The 24511-nt window shown below is 41.1% G+C and overlaps 2 protein-coding genes across 3 annotated transcripts; one reads left to right on the forward strand and one right to left on the reverse strand.

The window, feature by feature from the left end:
- Window positions 1–721: 721 nt before the first annotated feature.
- zranb1a (zinc finger, RAN-binding domain containing 1a) lies at window positions 722–18365 on the reverse strand. Its single transcript, XM_003441778.5, has 10 exons — window positions 18014–18365; window positions 16705–17557; window positions 11266–11453; window positions 9922–10075; window positions 8950–9021; window positions 8032–8230; window positions 7258–7378; window positions 5641–5770; window positions 4401–4630; window positions 722–2848 (listed from the first exon to the last, which is right to left on the reverse strand). The coding sequence occupies exons 2-10, from the start codon at window positions 17531–17533 to the stop codon at window positions 2633–2635; spliced, it is 2139 nt and encodes a 712-aa protein (XP_003441826.1). The 5' UTR covers window positions 17534–17557; window positions 18014–18365; the 3' UTR covers window positions 722–2632.
- Window positions 18366–18730: 365 nt separating this feature from the next.
- Window positions 18731–21807, forward strand: hpdl (4-hydroxyphenylpyruvate dioxygenase-like). Of its 2 annotated transcripts, XM_025909670.1 has the most exons (6): window positions 18731–19153; window positions 19412–19574; window positions 19662–19828; window positions 19908–20059; window positions 20564–20691; window positions 21198–21807. In XM_025909670.1, exons 1-6 carry the CDS (start codon window positions 18820–18822, stop codon window positions 21400–21402), a joined length of 1149 nt encoding a protein of 382 aa, XP_025765455.1. In that variant the 5' UTR covers window positions 18731–18819; the 3' UTR covers window positions 21403–21807. The 2 variants fall into 2 exon arrangements, with proteins under 2 accessions (XP_025765455.1, XP_003441943.2); XM_003441895.5 differs by having other exon boundaries at window positions 18733–19574.
- Window positions 21808–24511: the final 2704 nt, after the last annotated feature.

Genomic DNA, 24511 nt, shown 5'->3' on the forward strand with positions numbered 1-24511 from the left:
GAAACTACTGATCTACTGGGAATTTCCCCGTACAGTAGAGAAGAAAGGTGAGTGGCACTTCTGTGGGTGAAAGTGCATTAATCGTGCACGAAGCATGCAGAAGAGCATCTCTGAAAGCGCAACACATCGAACCTTGAAGCAGAAGATCACATACCGGGTCTGTCTGATAAGAACAGGAAGCTGAAGATTTGGCAAATTGGACAACAGAAGAAGAAGACTGGAAAATGTTGCCAGGTTTGCATGTCTTGATTTCTGCTGCAACGTTTAGATGATAACACCAAATTCTTAGCATGGATCCATCATTCCTTGCATCAGTGATGGAGTGATGTGATATTTTCTTGGTACTCTTTGATCCTGTTGGTACCAATTTACCATTGAGTAATTCTGCTGACCATCTCAATCCCTTTCTGACCACAGTATACCCATCTTCTGATGGCCGCTTCCGGCAGGATAACGCTTTATCACAAAGCTCAAGTCTTCTCAGACTTGTTTCTCAATGTGACAATCTGCTGTGCTTGTCACCAGATCTCATTGCGCACCTTTTCAGATGTGGTGGGACGGGAGATTCACATCATGGATTTGCATCATGAACAAGCAACTGTGTGACGCTATTATGTCAATATGATCAAAATCTCACAGCACTGTTTCCAGCACCATTTTAATTGTATGCTATGAAAAATGAAGGTCATTCTGAAGGCAAAAAAAAGGAGTCCACACGGTATTAGCATGGTGTACTTCATAAAGTGATCAGCAAGTGTATATTTCATAATTACGAAAAAATAAAATAAAATAAAAATCACAATATCGGGGCTTTATCACAAGTGTAAAGCCCCGATACTTGGTGGTGGGGGGATAAAGACAACACTGAAATAGAATGAAATGAAATCCAGTATTTGGGGTTACAAGAAATAACTTCTTATTGAATGAAAAACAAAAAAACCCAAAAACAACCCCGCATGGTTTAGTCCCAGAACAATTAATTTAAAGGGGAGGAAAAAAGGTCTGTTCTTATAAACCTCTTGATCTAGTAATTCTCTAAGTTTTAAACAAAATCCTGCTGAGGGGGTAAAATAACAGACTGTATATAAAAGATGAATGTATGGAACATAAGTGAAAAGTGCCTTAAACCTACAGTTCTTCATATTGCCAGCAGGGGGATACTCTTTGGCTACAAAAAGAACCCTGCAGGTTAATTAATATTAAAAGTCTTATTCGGAAATTTAAACTTTAGACAAAATTAAATACTAATTTTATTAAACTGTTGTTTTGCACGTTGCAAATTACGGCCCACGTCTGAGTTAAAAATGATGATAAAGCTAATGTGGGGCCCATCTTGTCCTGAATGTGTATTTTTCTTGGCCAAATTAGCCCCACTATCAAGCACCATGATGGCCAAGATGAAAATATTTATTTGAGCCTTTCCAACATAACTTTACCAACCAATAAGTGATGGTACCAAGGCTAAAGCCATCTTTTATATACAGTTTATGACATGCTTTTAAAACTAACCGGAGAACTCCATACTGCAGTGATCCTGCCTATATTTAGATGGTGTGGGTGCACAATGTGAACATTATTGCCTGTGTCCTTGTGTGCGATCAAACATCATTCCCGATCCACCGTCACCCAGTGAGTTCAGCTATAAGGGGAAGGAAAAGCAATTGTGCCTGTGGCGTCACCAATTCAAACAAAGGAATGTGACGGGGGGAAATTAATGAACAATGCAAGTAAGTAAGTAGGTGCAAGTGAGTCAAATTTAATATTAACGCTGTCCACTGAAAGAGGCAGGGTGTTTGGTTTTCTCTTTTCCCCCACCAGCATCATCACCACCACCCACTCAAACACAAACTATGTCACACATAGAAATGTCAGTAAGCCTGTATGTCACCCCCCACCCCCCCTCACAGAATTTAGGTATAATCTGTGCAAAATAAAATACTTCAATACTTCAACTGAAAGAATCAAAAAAAAAAAAAAAAAAAAAAAAAAAAACAGATAAAACGGGGCAGAACAAAGGGTATCGCCTCCGCGTGCCAATTCTTCTAAACAAATAAATAAATTCTACATCAAATGGGGCTTTGCAGAGGGGATCAGCAATCAAGAAAACAAGTGCTCTGTAAACCTTAAACACACACACACACACACACACACACACACACACACACAAAAAAAGGATTATCATCCTCTCAGTTTGAAGCAAAAATTTCTGTCAGGCAATTCTGTATAAATGAACTTTGCCATCTAGTGCAGCTTCAGGATTTCCTTAAATACAGTATATTTTTCCTATATGAGCTAGTACTTCTCTCACGGTGAGATAATTACCTTGACAGGAAGCATCAAGGCAATCGGTAAGGACTACAGGGAGGCAAACCAAGTGGACTTGATGTGCATTCATGGGAGCAGTAATCGGGATTCTGTTTGATGGTGCTGGTATCTTCTCTACCACAGAGCTCACAGAACACATGCATTATTACAAGTTAAAGATTTACATTTTTGGAGAAAGGAGGGAGGGGAGAAAAAAAAAAAAAAGAAAAAAAAAAAATGTAGATAGCAAGGTAGTCTCTCCCAGACCCTATAATGTCCATTCCACAGATTTAAGAGCTCTTTTCTCTCTTCTCTACTTCCCCCTCACTCACTCGTCTTCATCGTCCTCTTCCTCGCCGTCGGAGAGAGAGGCACAGGGGTGGATCTGGCGGTATCTGTCCAACCACTTCTCCACCATCTGGGTGACCAAAGGGTGGTTACGGCGGCGAGAGCTCTTCTGCATGGCAGCCAGCATGCCTCCTTCTGTTACGCAGCAGTCCAGCCATTCCCTCAGCAGCTTTTCCTGCTGCTCCTCGTTGCCCATCTGAAGTCACACACAAAACATGCTATTAGTAAGGTTCAGATACACGCTTTCGCCTCACAATAGCACACGTTAAAAGCTTTCCTGCATCAAGACTAATTTGCTAAAACTGGTCTACAGCCAAAATCACTGAAACTAACGCTAAAGATTGTTAGTCGTTTTCACGAGGCACTGCTACCAAAACTTTGCAATTTTCATTACAAAGGCCACTCCATCTAAACTGTAGATTCAGTTTTGATGAAATGCAACAAGTATATAAATACAATTGGTAGACTTTTCATATTTTAAGATTAATGCAGTTTTAAGTACTGTGACTCAGAACTGGTACAAGTGAAAGGCTTATAACATCTGTTAGTGCGCTACATTATTACATGGCCACATGGTGAAACCAGCTTGTCTACAAGTCAAAATACACTGGGTAATTGATCCAACTGCTGTTTCTTCACATCCCAACATCCCACCTACACATAATATTTTAACCTAGCCTGGCAGGCTGGGCTTTAAATACAGTCAGCACAGTTCTTTTTGGAAATTGAGCTGGAATAACCCTGCTAGGCGTTCTAATATTCTTCATTATCCGCTACAGTGGATCAGCCGCCTCCATATCACACTATCCCTAGCATCCTCGTCTGTCACGCCACCCCTTTTTTTGTCCTCCTTCACTACATCCATGAATCCTCCTTCCCAGTAGCTCAAAATCAAACACCAGCCCTCCTCTGCACATCTCCAAACCACTAGACCTAAGCTGTCCCTGTGATGTACTAATACTTAATCTTGTCCATCCTGGTCACTCCCAATAAAAAAAATAAAAATTAAAAAATTAGGACCTTTGTCTCCTCTGCCACCTCCAGCTCTGCCTCCTCTCTCATTTAAAAAAAAAAAAAAAAAAAAAAAAAAAAAAATCAGCCCTATGATCTCTAAACCATTCATCACAGCAGGTCTCATTACCATCTTATAGCCCTTCCCTTTGACTCTCGCTGCCATCCTTCGGTCACAAATCACCCTTGACACCGTTCCCCACCCACTCAACCTTATCTGCACTCTCTTCATCTCTTGTGCAACAGCCATTCCTTTGGATGGTTGATCTCAGGTATTTAAACTCATCTACCTCTGTACCTCTGCTCCGCAAGTCTTCAGCTATGCTTTCAAATATGTTTCATCGTAGATATTCTCCATCTATCTTTTTTCCTAATGTTTAAATTGTTACATAATGAAAAAGTGGAAATATTATATGTAATGCACGATAAATGCAAAACATAATGCAAAATCAGCTATTGTCATTGTTATGTTTGGATTTAGCACATTAAAAATCACATTTAAATTTCCAAAGCAGGCAACTAGGAAAAATTACTGAGCAGAGGTATTTTCATGGACTGCTCAGAATTTATTAATAAAGAGTCACTAAACCGTTCATTTGAGCAGTAAAGTTTCAAAAATATTTACAGTAATACCAAAATACACTTTTCTCAAAATTACCCAATTACCTGCTTTTTAAAGTTAAAAAAAAAAAAAGATTAACAAATCTGCAGTTTTACAGCACAACCACAGTTCCTACCTCTTGTGCAGACAGGAAGTGAATATGCAGCAGCTTCCTCTCGCTGTCCACCAATGGCAGGAAAGTGACTGTGACATCGTCGTCAGTATTGAGGTTGGCGCCCGCACCACGATTGTCGTAGCCGTCGTTCTCCATAGCCACCAGGGCCGAGAAGTGACCCCGTGTGTAGCCCAGGGCGATGGGGCTCTTCCAGCAGAAGCTCTGCTCCCATAACAGAGGCAGGTACACACCTGAACACACACAAACTAGTCAAAAGGTGCTGCACGCCACAGCACTCGAGGCATCGGCGAGGAACAGGCTCGGCAACTGTTTGCCCAAATTACGCCGTGTGCAAATGTCAGCCAGGGCCGAGCACAGCCTCAGATTTGACCTGACGCTAGAGGCGGCTGCTTTTTAGCCCGCTGAAAACAACCGCTTCTTTGTGAGCAGAGACGAGCTCCACGGTGCAGCCTGGTGCTCTGCTTTTTCAGAAGTGCACCCGCCCTCGCCCCTCTGGCTTCTGACAGGCCAGCTTCCAGCTCCAAAAGCACACCAGCAATCACTAAACACTTAGCGTGCAATGTAGACAAAAGCTATGGTTTCAGTCTACACACATAATTACCGTAATTAAGGCAGGCCATCATAACCAGGCTGCACCCTAAACGGAACAGATACACAGCGAGGCATCAGAGACCATTTTATTTATTCAAATTATCAGTGCAACACACCGAATGAGGTCAAGATATTCTGGCAGCCATGCACTCCAGCTGTGCTCACTCTGCGTCTCATACACAATAGCCTGTCTGTATGAGTAATTCTAATGGCCTTGTTTCATGCGGTGTTGCTGCAGGTGTTTAAAGCTGGCTCACGCCATGATAAAGTAGTGTTAGAAATAAACAGCGAAGCTCACCGGGGTCAGTTTATCACAAATTCCACTCAATTTTAAAAAGTTCTTTCTGCTTAAATTACAACTGTGGTCAAATGAACTTCTCAGCAAGCAGATAGCGCTGAGGAAGAGGAAAAAACTTTCTAATTATTAGCAGAGCTGTAACATAAGTAACTACCACACCCTCTACAGTGCACACACAAGGATCCAAAACTTCACCTTTGATAGTCACATCAATAAATATTAAGAAGCATACCTATCAGCAAGTGTCAGAATTCTGTTTGTTTCCATATTTTTTCAAGATCTGACACCCTTTACAAGTTCAGGATCTGAGCTGAAAACACCGTTTTGTATTACAGCCACACGATGCCTCACCTTGAAAACGAGTGTATCCTAACGTTTCCCCACGGAAACTTTTGTAGTATTTCACTCCGTAGACTATGATGGGTCTTCGAAGAATATGTGCAAGAACAAAAATGTGGGTCTGCTCCAGGCTGGCCCCGGGCTGAAAAGAGGAGAAAGAGAAAAAGCATTAGAATAGTTAGGCATTGTGATCATACTGCAAAGAGAAGAGTATCTTATGCGTGAGTATGAACGCTTTTCTCTCCTTCTCATTGGGCAGATTACATAAGCACTTTTAAATATTCTACAGCTGTAATGATCTATCGCATAAAAAGGGGTTTCAAAGTTTCAGCCTTGTGGGATGGGATTTAAAAAGCTTGTTTTTATCCTTCGGCTCTCATCTCTCCGTTGCCGTCAAAGCTTGAGACGAGGTCATCACTTGGTAGCTTTTGCTGTGTTTGTTTGTGCTGCTGGTAGAGTGGCTCTAAGCTAAATGCCTGTAAATCCCAAGGTCACATGCTGGGGAGAGAGAGTGCTGCTTCAGCAGGCGTGCCGGTAGATCAGCTGTCTACAACTTCATCTTAGGACACAAGCAATTCACTGCTGATCCCCTATCTGTCATTCACACATGATCCACCATGCGCAGTGTTACCCTTCCGACTGTCTTTTCCCATTTAGACTAATGCACATATTGAAAAGCCACATATATGACAATAGCTCATAGCTTCAGTAGCCTATGCTTTATGCAGACCTTTATTTCCCCAAATAGAGTTGTTTAAAAAATAAAAATAAATAACTAACCGTGGTCGAGATCACTGCAGCAACAGAATCTGACAAAACAGCAAATCAATAGCTACACTAAAATATGCTTTTGACTGCTGGTGGTGCTGTGAAGTTGGCAAGCACAATTAATCTACTTGCAACTGCGGTGTCAGCCTGTTGAATTATATAACCGCCGCCCGTACTGACGAGATAACCTATCGGCCTGTTTGAGGCGGCGGAGTGAGCGCTGTGCACGTAACACGACTACCCGGTGTTAGAGACCAGATGGAAGAGGCTCCACGAACAGACTGATTCTGTTCATATTATATCTGTTCATGTCAAGAAATTAAGCAGATCAGCTTTTAGCTTTGAAAAGACAATTTCAAATCATTTCAATGTAAAAGGGCTTATTTAATTGATATTTGTTAAACTGTATTAATTGTGCATATTGAGTTTCTTTGAGGATAGTTGTTTGTAAATGACAGTTTTTCAGCTGAGCGAGCAAAAAATAAATACATCCAATTATCTTATGAGTTGGTTTTCCTTGATCAAATACAGGTGATATATTGCCATTTTGACGTTTTCCACAATTACTGCAATATGACTCACACACACTTTTGCTGACTGGAGTGCTGCAAGAGTCTAGTCAATATGCAAACAATGCAAGAGAGAAAAGGGACTATTGTTATGTAAATATTTTGGAGACAGACGTTTTGGGTCATAAACCTTCTGTTTTGCCTTTGTGAATGCATCAATTTATACATAATTTTCCAGCTTTTATTTCTTCTGTAGACCAAAAAAAAAAAAAAAAAAAAAATCATAATGTACCACTGTCTTTAAACTCAATGGAAGTGAAGGTAGGCTGTAAACCAGAGACAACATAATTACCTGGCTGGCCAAAGACAGAATGAAGGCCCAGTCTTCCTGCCACTGCTCCTCTCTGAGGGAGAAATGTAAACCAAAGCTCTGCGAGTACCATGACTCCCACTCCTTCCAGCGTGTGTAAAACCTATTTTAAAAAAAATAATATTATTATAGTATTTTCAAAGCTTATTGAATTAAAGGTGACCTCGAGCTCAGCTCATATAGAATGGGTTATTTTATGTATCCATTTGCAGAGCAGAGCTACACTTTAAGTGCCAGAGGTCTTAATTATACATAAACAGAACAATTCACACACCTGCAATGCTTATTAAAAGGACTTTTACCCATTTTTTTTTTTTTGTCTTGTATGAGTGTAGTCTATAGGCATGCCCTCTAGAAAGAATATTCTGTTATACACCAGTTTGAAAATCTGGATTTACAGTCACTTGTATTCCAAGAATATAGCAAAAACTTTAGAATAAATATAATTATGATCTAAACAGGTCATAAATTAACACAAGCACTTTCTTTGTGAAAGTGTATCGCATCAATATAATAAAGTCTAATTAAATAAAATAGCATAACTGAAATGAACCACCTTAGAGAAGCCGTTTTTTTAATCTGTCCACTCTTGTTTGCAGTTTTATTTCTTTCAGTTCTAAGTCTGCTCTCGCTTTGGTTTTATGCAGATGACACGAGGCCATTTTTGAATATGCAACATGAACTGAGAGCAGCCTGTGGAAATATTCAAGTGTCAAATATCAGACTACAGGAACTGTGTAGGGCTGAGCCTCTCACCAGTGGGAGCAGTCGTGCAGGCTGTCGTGGAGAGCCTTGCGGAGGACAGAGTCCTTGTCGTAGATGCCCCAGGTGGCCTGCAGAACAGAGTCCAACAGGCAGTCTCCGGCAGTGCGGTTCCACAAGGCGTAGAGGCGACTGTCCAGGCGTGTCCCCAGCTCCAGAGACCAGTTGATAACAGGAGATTCCTCTTCCAGTTCTATAAACAGATAAAAATGTGCAATTGGGTGTTGAGGACTCTAAGACAATAATTAATCAAGTTCAATGTTGTTGCAGTGAAAACACAAAACAGGAACTCATTTTACACTGGCTGCATTTATTTTCTCAGCTAATATATTTGATAGTTCAATGAAAAGAATCAAAAACAAAAAATCGTGTTTCCAAAAACTCAGCATGGGATTGCATAGATGCTGCGTTAAGTGTTTCAGATGTGCGGCTGCTGCAGCTACTATTTCCATGGGAACAAACTGCAAAATGCAAAACCTGCTTTTCTGCATTTCTCTTCGCATCGTCAAATATTATTAAACACATCTCCCTGAATATGCAATCGTATTCTGCACCAGAAACTCAAGGCAGCTCTATCCAGTAGCCCAGTTTAAGGTGGCTTAAATGGGTCATAATACTCCTTTTATATCTTCGGTGAAACACAAAACACACACACAGCTGCACTGGGAGAGTGTCATTAGATAAGTATGTGGGAGGGAAACTAGTGAGCTCAATTAACCTAATTAGAGAAGGAACAGAAGATGAAGCAGGAGGTGGGGAGCTGATTGAAGACAAACACAGGCAGGGAAGATGCTAGTTTAAAGTCCCTTCTATTGCAGGACATGAATTAAATGTACACAAAAATGGCTGAAAACATGCGACTGGACAGATTGAGAATATGACACAGGATATAAAGAATGACATCTTCAGTACCTTTCTGCACATCTCGATCTAACACCTCATCAAACAACTTCTCCTGGACAGCGGGAGGCAAGTCTTCTATATCTGCAGAGACACATGGGAAAGATAGGTTTTCATGCTCGTTATAATCTAATGGTAGACGAGGCCGAGGGCAACATAAATGCTACAGTAATGACACACAGAGGGGATGTTCTTCACTGGATGGCATTTTGTCAATGGCACACTGTAAATACAAGCTCTGTGTATTGAACTGTGCACACACAAAGCCAGAACACTGGTGGCTGTTCTCTGGTTCAATAGTGAATGGCAGTGGCTTTGTCTGAGAGCAAGAGAGACACAAACAGACAAAGCGAGAGACAGGGAGAGAGCGAGTGCCCTGCAGCTGGCCTCGGGCCAAATTCCCTCTGTAGTGAAATGCTTGGCATTAGACACACACACACAAAAATTCTAATTTATATGCGGAGGCTGCATAATCTTTGCTCCCAGGGGCAGCAGCAGGACTAGATCAGAATAGTGGGTGTTCTTAAAAGTAAAGTGCATGTCATTTCAGTGAAGACATAATGCCACAGGGATGAGCTGATGTTTCTCTGAGCAACGCTGTGCAACGAGGCGGGGTCCTATTCTTACATTCAAGTTCACACGCTGACAATTTAGACATTTATACTGTGTAGAAGAAAATTCTACAAATACGAAGCCATGAATAGAATCCCAAAGAGCACAAAAGTAATTATTTCCCCATTGTTTGCTTCCAGAGTAAATGGAGCCAGTAATATTCAGTGTCAGTCATGACAAATATTAAGACTGGTTGTTGGGGTGGGAGTTTAATCTGAGCTGTTTATTGAGGCTACAGGAAAAATTATATATTTCTGCGAGCACAGGCCCATAAAGCAAAACTGATAAAGGGATAAACAGGAGGAGGGGTTAGATTACACACGCAAACACACACCAATAATTAAAGTGGTATAATCGTCAAGACCCAAGTACCTGCGGGCAGAGTGAAAGTGACCAAGTCGGTGAGGAAGTAACAGGTGAAGTCTCCTTTACGTTGACGTAGTGAAGATGCAATCTCTCTGCGGATCTGCTCCGTCAGCTCGGGACACACCATGGAAGGGATGCACTTGGCTGCTTGCTGGCTCACCTTGTAGACACAGATTAACAATTTTTATTTTACAATGAAATTAAAAGACTAAATGAAGTTGTGATCTTTGGACTCTATAACTAAAACTAAGCTGACTTGTCTACACTTAAGATACGTCTGCAAATGTACTAGCCCAAAAGATTTGTTATGCTAAATGCTTGCCCTCCCAAAATGAAAATTCAAAACCACAAGCTCCACCCACGACATTATGGTAGCGCGCCAGATGTTGTCCATCAGCTGCAGCACGCCAGGAGGGTTAGCATCAAAAGCTGGGCAGGCACAGTGCCAATTCTATTAAACAGAAGCATTGTATTCACCCACACTGCATGCCGAGAGTGAATGCGCTGCCATCCTGTGCACTCAGATACACTGTGTTGTCTTCTCTTGCTCACAATTTTGTTTGAATTGTCAAGCCTCTATACGGAGTGGTATACACCTACTCACAATTCCAGTTTTTTTTTTTCCTTTTCCAGGCTAGATGGATGCATCCTGAGTGTGTAATTGCTGATTGTTGATCAATATGTTAATGAATCTAGTATTAGTGAATCTTCTCAAACCGAGACAAGATCCTTGACACAAACTCATACGGTGTCAAGACACGGTTCCCATGCATTTCAGGCAGCACAAAAGAGGATGTTGGTCCACCTTACCCACCCAAGCATTTGTCATACTGGGGATCAAACTCTCCCATGCATATTAAAGACCTGCCTTTCTATGCTTGCCAACATGCTTCCTGTGCCTTTTCCTAATCACTGTTTGCTCTCCGAAAACCACATCAACTCTGTTTCTTATGGGGTATGATAACACAATGACAGAATAGCAGCAATGCTAATACCCACCTAATTCTGAAAAAGTGCTTTTCTGCTGTAATTCTATGCATTACAAGCATCTATTTTTCATTATATAAGTACACTTGGTAAGGAGCAATTATAAGCTGTTGTGGCTGATGATGGGAAATACAAAAATGAACAGTTTCTGTAACATAAAGAGACTTTACAGGCATGTTAGAATTTTTAGGATCTTTTTATAAAAACTGACATAAATCCAAACTGACTAATCCATTCTCGCTTCCTGTTCTTTTCTGTTTGAATGCAGAAACTTGTTTGTTTTTTTATTAAAAACATAAGTTTAATAATAAAGGGCAAAACTTATGGCAAATTTTTTGCTCAAAGATTTAAGACTATACTTACCTCTGTTAGCAGAATGGCGAGCATGTCCTGCCTTTGAAAGCGAATAGCCAGATGAACCAGAGTGAAGCCTACATCAAAAGCTGAGGACCGATTAAGGAGCTGCACCTCGTCTGCAGTGAGCTGTCGGGCAATGTCGCCACCGGATGACTTATAAGCTTCCACTGCCGCCAGGTCTCCCTCCACAACGCCTGCAGGAGAGAGAGGAAGGAAGGAAGGAAGGAAGGTTAAAAAAAAATAAAAAGGAAAAATAATGGAAAACAACTGTTAGAAGTGATGAATCAGTGCCTAAATATTACTGACACAGCTTCTTTTCTAGGATTTTGTGTAGCGAGGTTACCAAACTTTAATAGAGTGACTCATGTCAACATAGTCAGCCATTTGGGTCATCACATGACATACACATTCAAGTGCGGTGTATCGATATAGGGAAGACTAAATTATACAACACAAGCCATTTAACAGCACTAAAAATCTAACCTCAGAGCTGACCATAAAAGTTTCAACACCTTTGTAAACATCATAACCCATCTGCAATGTAGCCTTTATTACTTTGCTATAGTAATTTGATAAGATTGGATTAGTATTACTTAGTTGCTTGTTTTAGTATGCCTGAGTGTATTCAAAAGAACATACATGTATCAGCAAAAAACAAAACAAAACATTAAAATCCATTTTAAAAATGGTTTAGATACATTTTTGGAGCAGCTTCAATCCCCATGTCTATGCTTGTAGTAGAAGCAAGATGTAACAGACAGCTTTAAATGTGCTAATACAACATCGCAAGTCACAAGTAATTATTATTAAAACCTGGGAGAAATTTGTAAAACAAATTCAACTAGAGGAAAAAAATTAAATAGGGCCTTGACGTCAATCGACAGCTCTGATGACCTTTAGATGTAGCCGCGAGCTAACCGAGTGCAAGAACAGTTATCACACTGTCGGGCTACTACATAGCAGAACAGACAGAGCAGTGTAGCTGTCAGAGAGCTGTGTAACACATAGGACAGTCTGTGCAGTCTGTGTTGAACCCAATACTCTCAACATCTGTTATGAGTGAAACAGCTAGGTAGCAAACAGGAGACTGGAAGAGCTGCTTTATTTAAACTGGCTGCCTTACATCAGGATGTTCTCTCAGGCAGGGAAGAGGACAGTTGAGTGAATCTGGACTAAAACATTCCAAGCATGACCCTTCTCATTTTACACATACTGGGTGACATTTTGCAAACACAGATCTATAAATACATGCAGAATGATTTGAGTTGCAATAGCTGTTGCTATGTGGGAGACCTCAAAGGAACTCAAGAATGCGGTGACCCGTTTTCAGTGAATACAGGCAGTTTTGCTAAATTTAGACTTCGATAAACAAACCGTAAACCTTTGTCTGGGCTCTGTTCTTCCAAACCATTACCATTAATAGAGAGCCAACATCAAGTGTACTCAAGTGAGGCAGTGCACTTAATGTGGGCTGCCTCACATCATGTGAAAGGCCTGCACTAAAACGTGATGAACTTAAAAAACATTTCCATCGGTCAGCTTAATGGTTTCTCTTCGTTCAATATTTTGTTACCCAAGCATGTGGTTAGATGCTGAACTACTAGCAGCACACTACATTTTTAAACAGTGATGTTCCCAATAAAGCATGCACTGCAGTGCAATGCACCAATGAAGTTTCACCAAGATGATAGCTAGGATCCTTAAATTCTTGTTATCATCATCATCATCATCATAGCTAGGGATGGGTATCGAAAACCGGTTCTTGTTGAAAACCGGTTCTTGTTGAGAACCGGTTCCCACTGTTTCAATTCCTTGGAATCGTTTGCCATTTTTGTAAACGATTCCCTTATCGATTCCAGTCGCCCCGAATGACGTCACCACGCTGCGGAGCGTCGGAGCGTACCTGGCAGGAAACACGGCGCCTAAGCGGCTCAAACGCTTAAAAGTTTGTTTATACTTTACGAGAACGGATGACAACAGGGCAACTTGCAATACTTGCAAAGTAGATATTTCATTAAGGGAGGAAACACTACGAATATGCAAAAGCATTTGCTCACAAAACACGCGATGAACTTAAATGAATGTCTTTAATTCCGCTCCGGACTCGTGAATCTCAACCCAGCAGCAGCGGTAACGTTTGCACGTCATCTCCCGTTAATGCGGCAGGTAAATAATCAACTAACAGTGCATATTACGTTAGCGCGATCTGCTTTATTACAAAACCTGCCATTACTGTGCATTTAGGTGACCGTGATGAGACAGACAGACAGAGTCTGGCTGGCGCTCGCTGGCAGTTGTCGCTGCAGTCTACCTGTAGCGTCTCTTTTCAGGCCCGAATGTCACCGAGCAGTGACTAGTTTGTGGTCAAAACCTTGCAGCCATTTGCCACAGCAGATGGTAAGTGAATGTGTTTAATTGTAGGCAGGGACATTACTGGATATTCTTGTGTAATTGCTACAGAATAATTTATGTTATACTTTGTTATTGCTACAGAAGAATATTTATTTTATTATTTTACGTTTACAATTTTCCCCGGGGACCCTGTGACACCCCATTGAAGAGCTGTAGGCTGGATCTCTTAAGATCTCACTGTTGGGTTTGTAAGGCCATGTTACTCCTAAATTTCTATCTTGTTGAAAGAGAAGATATAAAACAGTTCTAAGCTAATCGACCTTAGTGTTCTCTTTTTAAAAACAAGAATCGATAAGAGAATCGATAAAGAATCGAATCGTTAAACAGAATCGAAAATGGAATCGGAATCGTTAAAATCTTATCAATACCCATCCCTAATCATAGCAGTCTGGTACCTGACCCCAGGACAAATTTACTTACTCCCTTACAAAACAGCCTAAATGTCACGCAAAAAAAGTGGCAGTTCATGGGGTTCAAGTATCACTGTATCTTGTTTGCAACTGGAGGAAGAGTGGAGTGGGAAACTGATGGCATCTGCACTGATGTGCATGCTGTACCAGTCTGTTGTGGTGAAGAGTCGAGCTGAAGCTGTTGATTTACTGGTCGATCTATGTTCCTACCCTTCCCTATGGCCATGAGCTCTGGGTAGTGACCCAAAAGAAGTGATTGCTCATTTCCGCTGCTTTTATCAGCAATCTGCAAATAGTGTACCCTTAGAGGTAGGATGAAGAGACTCGACGTTCGAAAGAGGGTCAAGGCAGGCAGTTTGGGCATTTGACTACGATACCTCCTGGACGGCTCTTAGTTGAGGGGATTCTAGCATATCCAACTGGGAGGAGACCCAGTGCAATCCTAAGAGATTACGTTTCTCACCTGGCTGTCTCCCATGACATCACTGATTAGACTGCTGCATCAAGTCCCTGATAAACGGGAATGGATGGATGGAGAGATACCCTACTGGTTAAGGCAGCTAGGTTTGCAACAAAAGACCTTTCTTGTGTGACTCATACCAATCTTTGTAATATACAACAAAAGCAATAAAAGATAAATTATGAAGACTTACTGACAACCGAGAAACAAGTAATTGGATGGTCAAGTAATCTGCATTGGCATGGTGAGCAAGCATTAGTGCAAACCAGATTTCTTGACCAGTATTTTATCTTTAGGAGCGCTGTATGGGTCCCTTCATTTAATGTCAATAAAGACATTTAGGTTTTAGTAACTGCAACCCATTAAAAAAAAATTAGGCTATGTAATATTAATCCCTATAATGACCCAATCACCCAGAGATGGGTCATAGAGGTCTTTAGGCATGATGGTTTGTGGTTTTATCCCAACTAGAACGCCTCATTACGCCCTCAGTGAACTAACATGTCAGAATATTTTGCCTTTGCATGTTTGACAAGGTCAGCTTCATGAGAGCATGTCTGATCCCAGCAGTGCCTACAGTCTGATCAATGCACATCATGCAGGTTGTGAAAGACTAAGGCTAATATTGGTCTGGGCTTAACAAATACACGGTCTGACATTGTTTCTCAATCAGCTGCTCCACAGTAACTTATGGTTATCTAAAAGTAATGTGCTGGAACAAATGAAATCAATGACCGTTTGTGTTTGTTTCTCGATATCTCTCACCAGAATTACTACAAAGTGGTGGGCCTGCATTTTTTGAATCATCTGAAAAATTCAGTTCATCGTCGAGATTAATGTAATCTTCTGAAGGCAAAATAAACAGAGGTCCTTGATAATGTTTTTTTTCCTCCCACACCACATTATCAGGAACAGCATCGAAATATAAACAGAGCGGCAACAGCAAGAGACACCAGTTAGGTTTTTCACTGAAACAAAAGAACCATAATACAAAAACACGTCCGCTTCCTTTTGTGGGAAAGCACAATCAATGGGAATCATCTGATTTTGGCTCTTGTACGGAGCACAAAAAACGTTCAAGTAGAACTGCAGGAACACAGTAAAGTGAAGTGAGATCATGTTTTCAGACCTGAGGAAGTGCTTGGCCATAACATACTCGACTCAGGCACTTCCTCCACTGACAAACACTTTGAAGAGCACATGCGGCATAACCGTAAAGAGTCAGAGACATGGTATGAAGAAGAAGAAAAGAAAAAAAAAAAAAGGCAAAGCCATATTTACAGTTAAAGGCATGAGAAGACTCGTGTATTAAGGACAGGGGTAGGGAGAAAAAAAATAAATACTGCCAAGTTCAATCAGTGCAAAGGTCAAGGGGGCGTTGATCATGTGCTGCACTCATGTTTTGTTTTTTTTTTCCTTCTGTTTTTTGTTGACCGTTTTTAATGTCCTGTCAATGTTATTTTTACCTCTTGGGGGTCCCTGTTCAGCACATACGCACCACTGTTTACAGGGTCTATTGACTGTGAGCCAGCAGACTCTGCTCCATGGGCTGCACTTGCACTACGCTGCCCAGACGGCCCATTCATCCCCACCAGCTGGGAAGCACTCACAACCTCTCAGTTGCTCAAAGATGCTCTCAGTGCCCCAGCAAAAGCACTGGGAACATCAGTGGTGAGTTGGACCAAATTCCTACTTTCCCTTTTATCACATTTTACGGTTTGTTCATTGCAGTCAGCAGTATTTACCTGATGGCACCGCCCTATGAAATAACACAGCAGGAATTTCTTCTGTACTCTAATATTTGGAGACTAAACAATGAGTCATGCCGTCACTCATTTATAAAACACAAAGTGGCTCTCAGTGCTTTGCAACCTTGGCACTTTGCAGAGTGATGCACCATCTGCAATGTAATAACACAGAAAATGTGTTGCCTTTGGGACAATAACTGCCACCTCTGTCTGGAGTACAATGCTTTGCTGTCGCTTAGCATGACATCACAGACAGAAAAAGTTGTTATAAGAAGAACATGACATAGGGGCCTGTATTATTTTTAAACAGTATTAAGAAACAAGCACATTTTCACTTCATTCATTTGCTATGAACCAACTGATCTCCTAATCCATGCAGAAATTACATGTAAGGTAGAAAGAAAAATAAACTCACCAGCACATGCACTAAGAAACAGCCAGTCAGTTTTCTTCATTCGATTCCTAATCTGCTTTAACCTCTTGAAGTCGACTTCTTGTTCCTCTTTGCTCATGGCTCCAGCTGCAAGCTCTATCCTCTGGAAATCCATAGTGACATGATCTTCCCTCTTGGGCATAGGAGGGGATCTCCTTTGCCCCTGGCCTTCGCTGCAACTGCCCCTCCACCGAGCCCTGTCTTGCTCGTTGATTACAGGTGAGGGCTCCGCAGACTCGGCCAGCTCTATGGCTTCTTGGTTGTTGGGCCTGGGGAGGTCACACACCACACATTTTGTAGTTCTGGGCCAGTTCTGGTAAGTGCAGGCGGTACATGTCCAGTGCTGCTGGTGGGTGTTGAGTCTGTTTCTGTCATTATACTCCTCACAGGTATCCACAGGAGAGTGGAGAGCAGGGCGGCAACCTGCATTGGAGCCTGACGTCTGGGGGGACTCAGTGGGGCTGCTGGTCCTCGGGCGCTGACAGAGGCACTGTGTGCAACGGATGGCACGAGGCCAGTTCAGATAGGTGCACATCTGGCAGGACCACTTATTGGCAATCTCAGCCATACTGGGTGACCTGACTCTAGGCCTGGCACTGGAATCAGGACAGATGAGGAGGCTGCTGCCACTTTCACTCCTAGAAGGCTCCCACTCCAGCCCGGGGTCCAGATCAGGACTGTTTTTGTAAGGTTCCTCTGTAATAATGGGTCCCCTCAACCTCGGTGCACGGCACATAGTACATTTGATTGCAGATGGCCAGTTTTCATAGGTGCAGTAGTCACAGGCCCACTTTATCCTCTGCTCCGTCATTGTGGACTACTTTAGTTGGATGCACTGTTGTGAAAAATCCCGTTAGAGTTGAAACATAAACAATAGCTCTGAGAATAATCTCGAATAAGCAGGTATTACAAACTATTGTTTTTAGATATAAGAATTCCGTCCAACATATGCTCCAGCAGTTTGTAAACTAACTTGCATCTGATCGGGCACATTCAATGACACACTGGCAAGATTACATTTTAGAGTGTATGATTTTAATCCTTAATAATCCGTAACTCTAAGAAGAATGGTTAACAGCGTGTTTTTAACTCATCTGACTAAAGACACTATTGCGTTACTATGCAGTTATGTTTTTAGTCTTTAGCTTTAGCTTGCTAGCTACTGAGCTAACCTCCTAGCATATGTAAAGCTAGCTGTCGTCAAATCCAACGGTTAACGCACACGACGGAGCATACAGTCATGGAAAAGATCATAATTTCATTCATGTGAAGAAAAATGTGGTAATCTTACCGTTTCGTGACTGCGCTGCGCCGCCGAAAACCACAACAAACCCTTCTCGTTCACTCCCCCTCCTCCCCTCCTCTCCTCCTCCTCCGGCTCAATCAAACCTTTCCCAATCCGAATGATTTCGACTCCTCTGCCCTCTCACATGTTTACCTTCATGGACTCGTTATCCACTGGCGGAACAAAGCAATCCCCGGCAAAGCCTGGAACACCTCGAATCATCGTTTAAATCCGCGACTCTCCGTGGTTTACATTGCCTCCGTGTTGTTTAATGGCGGCGACAGCGAGACAAATGAGTAGCAGAGCCAAAATAAACGCTGGCCTGCCTCCGTCACCAATCATCTGGCTGAGTTCTCAACGTGATTGGACAAAGGTAAAGTACTGTGTTGCCTTCAGGAACGTCCGGAACAGTCAAAACGCCCTGGGAGGTTTAATTTTTAGGACGCAGAAAGAGTTGATAAACACGTCGTTGAAATACTTTGCATATTTTGTCGATTTTTAGGCACACTGCACTACACAAAAACATGTTGATGTTAGTTATGCTAAGACATTTGCGATTGGATAGTTTACACATCCTCAAAGATGTCCCCAAAGATTGGGATAGAAAACTGGATTACGTAAATATGACATTATCCGTATGTATATTAAATCCGATATTTATATGCAGCATAGAAAGCATGGTGAATCTGTAAACTCTTTAATTTCTTAAATTATATTTTGAATACATTGCAATTAAATTCTGAAATAGCTGTGAAGAATAGAAAAAGCATTAACTATATGTTGATGTAACTGAAAAAATAAGCTAGTCGGTTATGAATCAAGGGTTCCGCTTTCTCTGGACACGCCCCTCTCAAAACGTCACTGAAAACATGGCAGTTTTCTTGAGCCGGTTACACCACGTTTCGCTCCACGTTTCTAACGCGGAGAAAATAGCTAATGACCTTGTCTCTAAATTCAAGTTTGATTTATTTGCTGCCAGACTAACTGACAAGTCCAAGCACTTTGCTTTCAGGAAAGGAGCAGCAGTTTTCGTCGTAAATGAGAGACCCAGTAAGAGCAGAGTGGGACTGAATGAAGGGATACTGGGATCAACTGACAGATACTCCATTGATCCACAGCGGGCTGACTTGGAGAAGTACAAGCAGGGTAATAATTCTTTGGGATGTCTTTATGATTTAAGTCCTCTTCATCCGGTGGATACTGTAAACAACGTGTGTTTCGAGGTAGAGGATGTCCAAAGGTCATTCAAGGTTCTTCGCGATCTGGGCTGTAATTTCTTGGTGCCTCCCACCACCGTTGAGGACGTGAATGGTCCTGTCACCTACTCGGTAGTAAAATCAATTGTGGGAAACGTGTGTCACACGCTAATTGAGAAGACAAACTATGAGGGAGTCTTCTTGCCAGGGTTTGATGTCATTGAAAAGAACTGGAGCTTGGAAGAAGAGGACATGTCTTGTCCTGTCACACACTTTGATCACATAACCTATGCCTGCCCCAGGAAGACAACCCACCAGGTCATGGGGTGGTACGAGAAGGTCTTTGGTTTTCAGAGGTTTTTCATTGATAGGTGAGAAACTGTTCCGAGGCATTTGTTGTCATATCTTTTCCCCAGTGTGGTGTCAGTAATCTCAAGGCTGTTTGTTCTCTTGAGTAGTAATGAAGACGTGGATGAAGGTTTTGTAATAAACCAGGAGGGCATTGGGCTTCGACTTACTGCCATGGAGTACTGGAAGTGCAGCAAAGCAGGCATCGCTCTTCCTTTTGCTGGCAAAAAGGAGCCTGACTGCAAGTTTGTCATTGCGGAATCACTGCCCAAACAAGGTAATAGCAATTTGAGCAGTTTCTAATTTAAGCCACTATTTATGATCTCCACCATCATTGTTTGCATTTGCTTTGTCAGGCCGGAACCAGGTTGACACCTTCTTGGAGCAGCATAGGGCCCCAGGGATCCAGCACATTGGGCTGTACACCAAAAACATTGTTTCTACTGCGCACACGATGGCTGAAGCTGGTGTACAATTTTCCTCCCCTCCTCCAGCCTATTACACTCAGGTTTGAATGATTTTGAACTATAATCACTGCAAGAAGCAACCTGTGTTTTATTCATATTTTCATATTATAGTTCTGTTTAATTTACATAGCTGGCCTGGATTTTGAAATTTTGGGAGTTTGGGAGAAGTTTGTCCTCATACTTCCTGCAAGGCAGGCTTTCAGAGATGTTTCAGATCTTGTTAAAAGGGTACATTTTGATCCAAACCATGATATATAACTACACTTAACAAAGTAGTTATGCCTGAAACCTAGCTGAACTGTGACTTAAGGCTGAAAACAATATCAAAGAGAAGAGGGCTTTGAAGGCAAACCTCTCCCACTAGAACACATAATCCAAGTCATTATCACACTTTTCAAGGTTATGCCATCACCACACAGAAGGATAACAGGGTCTGCTTTGTATCAGTAATCACAGGAGCAAACACTATAATTACAGACTTTGTAATAAGTTCAAAAATAAAGGAATTTTCCGTCTTTTTAAACCCATTCCATGTGCTGTGGCAGCTGGGAAAACAGCAGGAAATAGAGGAAGCAGGTCACAGCCCCCAGATGCTGGCACAGCATGGGATTCTCCTGGATACAGACCTGCACCAGGATCCTTTATCACAGAGAGCATCCAGTGAAAGTAAAAGGTAAGAGCCAATCAAGAGTTGTAATCTCTCACAGCCTTCAAAGAATGCCTCTCTTTTAAACTGTTTTAGTCGATGGTTTCTTTTTAACCATCTTCCTCTACATAAGGAGGAAAAAACAGTTTGTGAAGGTTTATCACTTCTGCATTTTTATAAAAACAAAGCAAAATGTTTAAATACTATCTTTGGCAATATCTTATTAAATAAGTGAAGCACTGTGAAAGTTTTGTGTGACGTGTGGCTGCTCAATGTCAGCAAGCAATCTTGTCAGTCATCTCTATTAAAATGAGGACATGTTCCTTTTTTACTATTCAGTAAAATTACAGAAGCCCGTTTAGCTTGCAACATGCACGTGAAAACTGCTCGACTTCCTTTAAAATTGCAGCAATAATGATGAAAGACATGCACCACAATTTTTTATTTTATTTTTTTTGTATCCACCAATGAAATGTTGTGGAAACAGTACCAAGGCTGGAAGTGACTCTACTGTGTTGCTTTTCCCCTTTCAGACATCTTCTACAAGTGTTCACCAAGCCCATATTTGCTGAGAACACCTTCTTTCTCGAGCTGATCGAGCGAAGAGGGGCAACGGGATTTGGCGAGGGGAACATCAAGGCACTGTGGAGGTCGGTGCAGGCGTACATGGAAAATGAGAGGGTGGATCGTCAAGAACCTCAGGGATCCTCAAAAACTGTGCAAACTGCTCTTAGTTAGCCACTCCAAACATTTCTATAACAGGTTATTTTATTTCATGTGGCTGCACTACTTACTGAAAAACATATTAAATGTTTAAATTAGTCTCTAAAAAGTCCGTTGTTGCACTGATGACACATTACTTATTATACAATGTATTCATATCTGTTGAAATGGCTGCTGTGTTCTGTACTTGAAATGATACAACAAAATACACTTGCTGTAGGAGTAAAAGAATGTCTTTGTTTTCACTGTCTCAAAGTAAACCACATTGCTCCAGAGTAACCTCAATAAACTTGACTCACAGTAAACTGTGAAAATCAATTGCTGGCTTCAAAATATTGTGCTCTGTTTTTCTTCTTGTGTGGGCCAAACTTCAGAATAAGCACACTTAAAACCTCTTAGACCTTCCTAGACAAACACTGACAATGGCCAGTGCATTTTAGTAATTTTCAAAGACACTGGAACTTACAGTTACTTACATTATATTCTGATAATAGCACTTGCATGCGGTACTTTTACTTTGCAAAGCTTTTGGATGCAGAGGCTTCTTCTTCATTGTTAATGCAGTGTATGTATGTAAAGTGTCCGAACACCACTTCCACATATACTCAATGAAGTATGCACAACAAGCTCAAGCTGCTAGAAGACTGAAAGCTTGCTAATGCATCAATGATATTGTGCTTTTTTTAATGTATACTGTGCTATAATAACACTGTATATTAAAGTATGTTCACTTAAAACGTTTAAGTGCATTTGCTTACTATAATGCTCATAGTTATGAATGCAGAAAAAGTGAGAAATATTTATTTATTTATTTTTACATTTTATACTAAGGTATTATTAATTGATTTAATGCATTAGCATTACTTAGTCAAAGTCACTGTCCATATGAGAAAAAGAGGAAAAGTGACCACTTCATTGGCTCGCAATGTAGAAATATATCCCAAACTATTATTTGTTGTTCTCTTCATTATGTAAACATTATGTTCATGGAAAATTAAACTAGGCTCTTTGGCCCTTTTTTTCCTAAATAACCCACCCACACAGTCACTTGAAGAACTGTTACTGGTCAAACAGCTGGACCTCTTTCAGAAGCTGTGGTGGTTTTAGTAATGTGCATGCTTTGGCAAAAAAAAAGTGGCTTTAGAACCTCTTAGAAGGGATCTCCAATCCCACAGAGATGTGCCAGTTCAATTAACTTGGCTATAAACATTATGGGTGAGGATTAGTGGGATAGATGAGAAGCAGTGAAGTTTAATGGACTTCCATGAAAGCCATATGTTCTTTTTATGCCCTGTCTGTAGTTACAGTATCCTACTGAGTACACCAGAGAGTCACTGTAAAAACAAAACAAAACATGAAAACTCAGCAACAGGCAATTTATGAAATGAATGTACTTCTGCATTTTGACAAATGGTGTCAGTGTTTTTCCTTTAATCAGGGGTCACCTGCTCAGGCAAACTGCATTTTAAAAATGTTGATTCTGTATTAAGGATTTATGTTTTTCGATTACATAACAAGCAAACCGAAGCAGCACATACAAAATAGATGCACTCCCCTTTCTTCGTTCACCACTGGAACTGGGCTGTGCTATGGTATGAGTTTCTAAAGTTTAATTTTAATTGCATTTGTTTCAAATTATCTGATATAATAGGAAATTATGCTGTGTGATAGAGAGGATTAACTGTTCATTAAAGTTGAGAAGGGATGGCTCCTGTAACAGGAGTCTTGTAGCCATCTGTCTCCAGCCACAGTGTGAACCCCAGATGGCGTATAGCATTCTGCATGGGGTCTTAGTAAATGGAGCTGGAAGATAACTCCCTATTTACTGTTAACCATATGCTAGCTACTGATGTATTAACAAAAATCATAAAGAAATATGCAAAAACACCATAATTTGTAGCTACATCATTCAGCAAACACACTCCAGGTTACTTTTTGTAGCGTTTTCCTACACTATAATTGGTGCATACTGCCCCCTGGTTGTGACAGTCACAACACACACTAGCAAACCTGTTGAACAGGAAGACTTCCACCCCTGTTCTGCAAGGTACTTTCTTCCTAAAGAGTGACTTTTAATGCTATGAAACAGAAAAGCCAAAAGTTTGTCGTATTATCTGTTTGCTAAATACCTTCTCTATAGGGATTTTGTGAAAACCCCCAAAACTCTAGCCTGGATAGTAGAAGAGACAAATCCTGGGTGCCCTTTAACACAAAAGGCAGACAGTCTAAAACCGAGGAGGACAGCCTGACAGTCTGGGAGAGATTAGAGGCACACAACAGATGTTACTCCTTGATTAACAATAGTGTCTGCCAGGGGTGAGCCTCAGCTCCCCACCCTTCTGAGGCCCACTATATTAATTCCAGCTCCTAAAAAATATATTGATTTACTGTACATAATGTTATGGGACAGGGATGATAATTGTCAGTCCTTTAACAATGCATAGAAAAAGCATGGACATTATGAATTGAATTGCCGCTGGCTCATCCAGTGGACCCATATTTAAACAAACAGTGAGCTAAACCCACTTTAAGGTGAGATACCCACCTCTTGTAAAAATACTTGTTTAAATAAACGACCACAAGCACACATCTGTGTTATATGTTTAAGAAGTTAAAAGGCAAGCAAATATTGTGTGCAGTTTACCACATATACACCAGCTGCACAGCGTTTGTGTGTGCATGTATGAAAAGCTTAACTTGTATGGGTTTGCTGCTGTAGGTCATGATAAAGACTGAATTTAGTTCCTGGAAGAACATCTGCTTGCAATAAATCTATTTATTCAGGATTGGCCTGTGCTGTACTGGAACTGATAATGCAAGGCGGAACAAGCTATGTATATAGAACATGCATTTTACTCCCTCACCCTGTCTGTAAGTCACACACACTTGGTAGGTTATCATGTTACACTGCTGTGTATTGTGAAAGTACCCTGTCTATATGCTCAGCTCAAAACTGTGATTACTTTTCATTACAACAGGGTTGCTCAGACCATTAGTTGTAGGCGCGGGGTGGTCTCTTTTACAAAAAACATCAGAGGATAATATTTTCATTTCTACTATAACAAGCTTCGACTGAATTGTGTATGAGGTATAAATAAACTAAAGAAACGCAAAGAATATGAGT

This window comes from Oreochromis niloticus, linkage group LG8, assembly GCF_001858045.2.
Source record: "Oreochromis niloticus isolate F11D_XX linkage group LG8, O_niloticus_UMD_NMBU, whole genome shotgun sequence".
NCBI lineage: Eukaryota > Metazoa > Chordata > Actinopteri > Cichliformes > Cichlidae > Oreochromis > Oreochromis niloticus.